At 42.5% G+C, this 4,546-nt stretch overlaps 1 protein-coding gene across 1 annotated transcript; it reads left to right on the top strand.

Annotated features, from left to right (window-relative positions):
• The first annotated feature begins 1,244 nt into the window (after positions 1-1,244).
• klf2b (Kruppel like factor 2b) lies at positions 1,245-3,762 on the top strand. Its single transcript, XM_078264220.1, has 3 exons — positions 1,245-1,585; positions 1,906-2,815; positions 2,927-3,762. Exons 1-3 carry the CDS (start codon positions 1,514-1,516, stop codon positions 3,100-3,102), a joined length of 1,158 nt encoding a protein of 385 aa, XP_078120346.1. The 5' UTR covers positions 1,245-1,513; the 3' UTR covers positions 3,103-3,762.
• Positions 3,763-4,546: the final 784 nt, after the last annotated feature.

Here is a 4,546-nt window from a genome sequence, read left to right as displayed (position 1 = left end):
AAGTGAAAATTGTAATAGTCTTTTGAATTAAATATTATGCTGTATTGCTACTTTTATTTAAGAAAAGCACCTGCATACTTCTTCCACCTCTGCTGATGATTGTAGGATTGAATAAAACCTGTAGATCTATATGTGAATGGGTCTCTTTATTTCTAATTTAAAATATTTCTTATTTATTTGGGATTGTATGCGTACATTTCTTGCAAGGGTGATCTTAAAATCTAAGTTCATGTGAGTGATTTTACATCAAGAAACAATCTGTTCAAAAATTATACAAAGTGCAGAGTTAAAGTTGGCCTAATGACCTCTGGAGCCGGTTGTCTTCGCGTCAGAACACTCAGCAGAAACAGCAAAAAAGCAGGCCAGAGTTGTGATGCAAATTTGACTCCAATCGACCCTGCAGCCCCCTCGTCCGTCATTAACAGCTGAATGGGACGTCATGTTTACATCGCGAGTGTGTTAGAGCGTTAAAAAGCCGTGAAAACCGTTTCAGGCGACCCTGGCGCCTGTTTGGACAAGCCTGCTGTGAGAGAACAAAACCATCTCCCATTAATAATGATAATGAGCCGAGAGCGAGACGCGCCAAACAGGTGGAGGCAGATGCACATACAAACTAGTTCGAAAGTTTTGAAAGGAGTGCAGAATTGGTATTGTCATTTAATGGGCGGAAAAAAAGAAATACAAGAAAGAAAGAAAGAAAGAAAGAAAGGCATAAATGTATTTGTAAGCCTGAAATTAAATTATACAATCACAAGGAAGACTTGACCAAAATTGTGGAATCCAATACATATTTTTTGATGTTTTGGGACATTTGTTTGTGCTGTTTCAAGTTCTATTAGATATCTGTGCCATGGTCCAGATTGCCTTTTATTAGAATATATAGCTTAGTTCTGTGTCTTTCATGAGTGTTATCCTACTACTCTGAATGCAATTACATTTATATTAGTGTTCATCAAAAAAGCCATATCTCGTGTTTTGTTGTGGTGATTAACTGAAGTACTGACAGCCTTGTATTAATATGCTGGTGCAGCCTGGCCTCCAGCAGTTTCTGTCATTAGGCTTGTTCTTTTCAGCATATTACGTAAGTATCTATGGTTGCCATTGCTATTGCTCGTGTGTTTGCAATTTGCCTGCAACTTTTTTCCGAGTCCAGCCACCCATTTCTCAGGTGGGTGGGTCTGTATCTGCGTCAGTCTGTGGGGGAGGTCCTACACTTTATAGGCTCCTCTGCGCTGCCTTGCCTGTCATACAGCGCACTGAGCCCAGCTGCCTGCACGAGCCGCTTTATAAAGAGCTAAATTTACCAAACTTTACGTTGTTTCCTGAGCTCTCACAATTGGCCAGGCGTACTCGGGCTAGAGAGTTATAAGGTTTGGAGGACCTCCTTCCACTTTTAAACTTGTTCATGTCTTTAGAGCGCAGCTGTGGAGAGCGACAGTGAAATAGACGCACAGACTCTGGTGCGGCTGCCGCAACACTCTTTGACAAGAGATAGTTATTATTTCACCAAACGATGGCCTTATCTGGAGTGATGCTACCGTCATTTTCTACCTTCTCAAACCAAAGAGAAAAAAACTGGGAAAACGTAAGTTAAAAACGATCTTGTATTATGTTTTAAAATCTGTGGATAGGTTTGAGTTGGATTAGATAGCCTGTGTGTCACTTTGTTTCACCTGTTTTAATTATAATGGTAATACTAATATCTTAAAAAGCAGTTTGAACTTATTTATGTGCTTTGGGAAAACAAAAACAAATAACTTATTTCCTTATTTTAAGAAAATAAAGCTCAATATTAGGCTGAATTACGTGTCCAGTTGGATATCACCTGCAATTTCACATACAGTAGTTTTTTTTACAGCAACATCGTATTTATCTTATCTAATAATATATATTTTATTCTTTCAGAGGTGGAAAGGAGATGTGGACAAACTAGTCTCCACCAGTTGCTCCATGCTTGAAATGGTACACAGCCTTGACAATCACAGCAAAAGGGACGACGAGGATCTGAGTAATTATTTGGATCTGGATTTTATTCTCGCCAACACGACTGGCTCAGACAGCACGGCGGAATTTGTGGGCACAACTGACCTCAGCATGTACACGACGGGAAACTCCGTGCCATCCTATCCAGCAGACGACCACCGCTCCCCACCGCCCCCGTACGGTGCCAGCCTCATGACAGAGTTGCTCCGCTCCGAAGGAACCAACAACTATGGCATTACGCGCAACCCTTGCGTTCAGGGGAGATTTTATGTCAATACGGCACATTTTCCCCGCCAGGACATCAAAGTGGAGCCACCCATGGACGGCTACGGCCCCGTTATGGGCATGGTGCCCCAAAGCTGCAGCAAAATCAAGCAAGAAGGGAACGTTTCGTGCATGATGTCCTTCGAGCAGCCCCGGGTGGCTATCTCCCCGCGGGCAGCCAGCAACATGACCCCACCTCTCAGCCCCGATGAGCAGGGAGCTTCGGACTGCCAGGCACAGATGTGCCAGCCTATGAACTTCTCACACAAGTATCACACACCCGCGGCTTTCCCGCATCACCCTCAGGCTCCCCAGATGCAGATGCCCTACCACGCTCCGCATACTGCCTTTGGCATGTACGATGACGGTCTCAGCCTGCAGCCAGGCGCGCAGAGGGTGATACTCACACCGCCCTCTTCTCCCCTCGAGCTGCTGGAGTCCAAACCCAAGAGAGGACGGCGCACATGGCCGCGGAAGCGCACAGCCACGCACACCTGCAGCTACGCTGGCTGCGGAAAAACCTACACCAAGAGCTCACATCTGAAGGCACATCTCCGAACTCACACCGGTAAGTTTGAGCCCATATCCATCATGATAAATACGACTACATGCATAGCTCAAAGCCATGTTTCCCTTTTTTTGCACAGACTAATAATTCACAATTTCTTTGTCCACGCAGGTGAGAAGCCGTATCACTGCAACTGGGAAGGCTGTGGATGGAAATTCGCCCGCTCCGATGAGCTGACACGTCATTTCCGCAAACACACCGGACACAGGCCCTTCCAGTGCCACCTGTGTGAACGCGCCTTTTCCAGGTCTGACCACCTGGCACTTCACATGAAGAGACACATGTGAACGAGCCCACATAAGGACTTGGGGTTCACGGAGGGGGTTGTGTTATTTTTATTGTGATTCAACTGATGTATTTTTTATTTAAATTGCTCACATGACCAAAGTCTTTTTTTTTATATATAATATTGAATTAAAAAGTTTGTTATTATTTTCTAATAACGTAGCTGGTACTACTTTGGTTCAATAAAAGCTTTAGAAAAGCTTTGTTTGCTTTAGAGCAGGCAGACCAAGAAGGGGCTGGCCCTGTATATACTACTCTTCTTTGACAGAACTGGAACGCTGTGTTTGACACAAAAGTGCCTTTCTATGACTGTGCTACTGTAAAACTCTTAGTGACAGAACGATATGGCCAAAAAATAGACCATGTTCTTATTGACAGGGGTGAAATGCACATAAAGTTGCTTAACATGTGCAGAGACAATGTTTTATTTAAACTGCCTCAATGTCTGAATGGCCTAAACTGCTTTATTTTAGTCTTTTTTTTTTCTTTTTGGAGTTGATGTTGTCTCCTCTTGTGTGAAACTCTTGGATCCAACCCCTCTGTTCACTATCAGGGCTTGATGTCCTGTGCATTATTTTCCACTTAGATTTATATAAATATGTACATGGTTTTATACTGTAAAATGTATATTTATTGTAAATATTAAAAACAATGAAATTGAACTTTTGACTGGGGAACTCTTTACTTTTCATGCATGTCTGTCATTATTGATACCTTGTTCACACATGTAGTTTAATAAACCACATCCACCCACTCAACAACAGGTTTCATACTGTGCTTACAAGCAGACTAAGTAGGTGCAGCAGGCCTGCAGACCATCAGATCAGTTACACTAAATAGGTTATACATGTTGCCATTGCATACCCACTTTAATTTTAAAACATAGGCACTTGATTTCCACTGCGATGTTTTGCAGCTGCAAGACAGAGAAGGGCAGCCGCTTGTGGGCTTAGCCTATAAATACAAACACTCCATTTCCATAATTACAGAGTGAGCCAGCAGCCGTCTGGACAGAGGGGCACAGCAAACCCTCATCAGGGAGCCCTTAGACTCCCTTTCTGATGGGTAGAAATTATAGTAGGACATCAAAGGGCCTTAATACTACAATTACACAGAGTCATTGCACTAAAGTTTCAAAGTATCTGAGTTCATACAGATTATGTCTGCATGGTGTCAGTATTTGTTTCTCCCGCATCAAAGGCTGCAGTGAGTAGATGTTTCAAAGCCAGATGGCATTTTATAAAGTAGATAAATATTAAACATTATTCTTCAAATATGTGGTTGGTGATTGACGCAATACTTTTGTTTCATTATAACCATTGTAAAACTTTAAAAATAACTTGATAAAACCACACCCTTCATCAAAAGTGGTGTCACGCACTTCCACAGTTGTTTCATATCTCCAATTCCCCCAGAATAAAATGTACACACAGAATGTGACTTAGA

This window comes from Sander vitreus, chromosome 12 (genome assembly GCF_031162955.1).
Source record: "Sander vitreus isolate 19-12246 chromosome 12, sanVit1, whole genome shotgun sequence".
Classification (NCBI taxonomy): Eukaryota; Metazoa; Chordata; class Actinopteri; order Perciformes; family Percidae; genus Sander; species Sander vitreus.
Note: the sequence above shows the minus strand (reverse complement) of the source record. Positions and strands in the feature narration are given on the sequence as shown.

Excerpts from the sequence above, each read along its gene's own strand:
- klf2b (XM_078264220.1), top strand. The coding sequence starts at position 1,514 with ATGGCCTTATCTGGAGTGATGCTACCGTCATTTTCTACCTTCTCAAAC. Across the intron at positions 1,586-1,905 it reads GAGAAAAAAACTGGGAAAAC|AGGTGGAAAGGAGATGTGGA; the intron begins GTAAGTTAAAAA and ends TTATTCTTTCAG. Across the intron at positions 2,816-2,926 it reads ACATCTCCGAACTCACACCG|GTGAGAAGCCGTATCACTGC; the intron begins GTAAGTTTGAGC and ends TTGTCCACGCAG.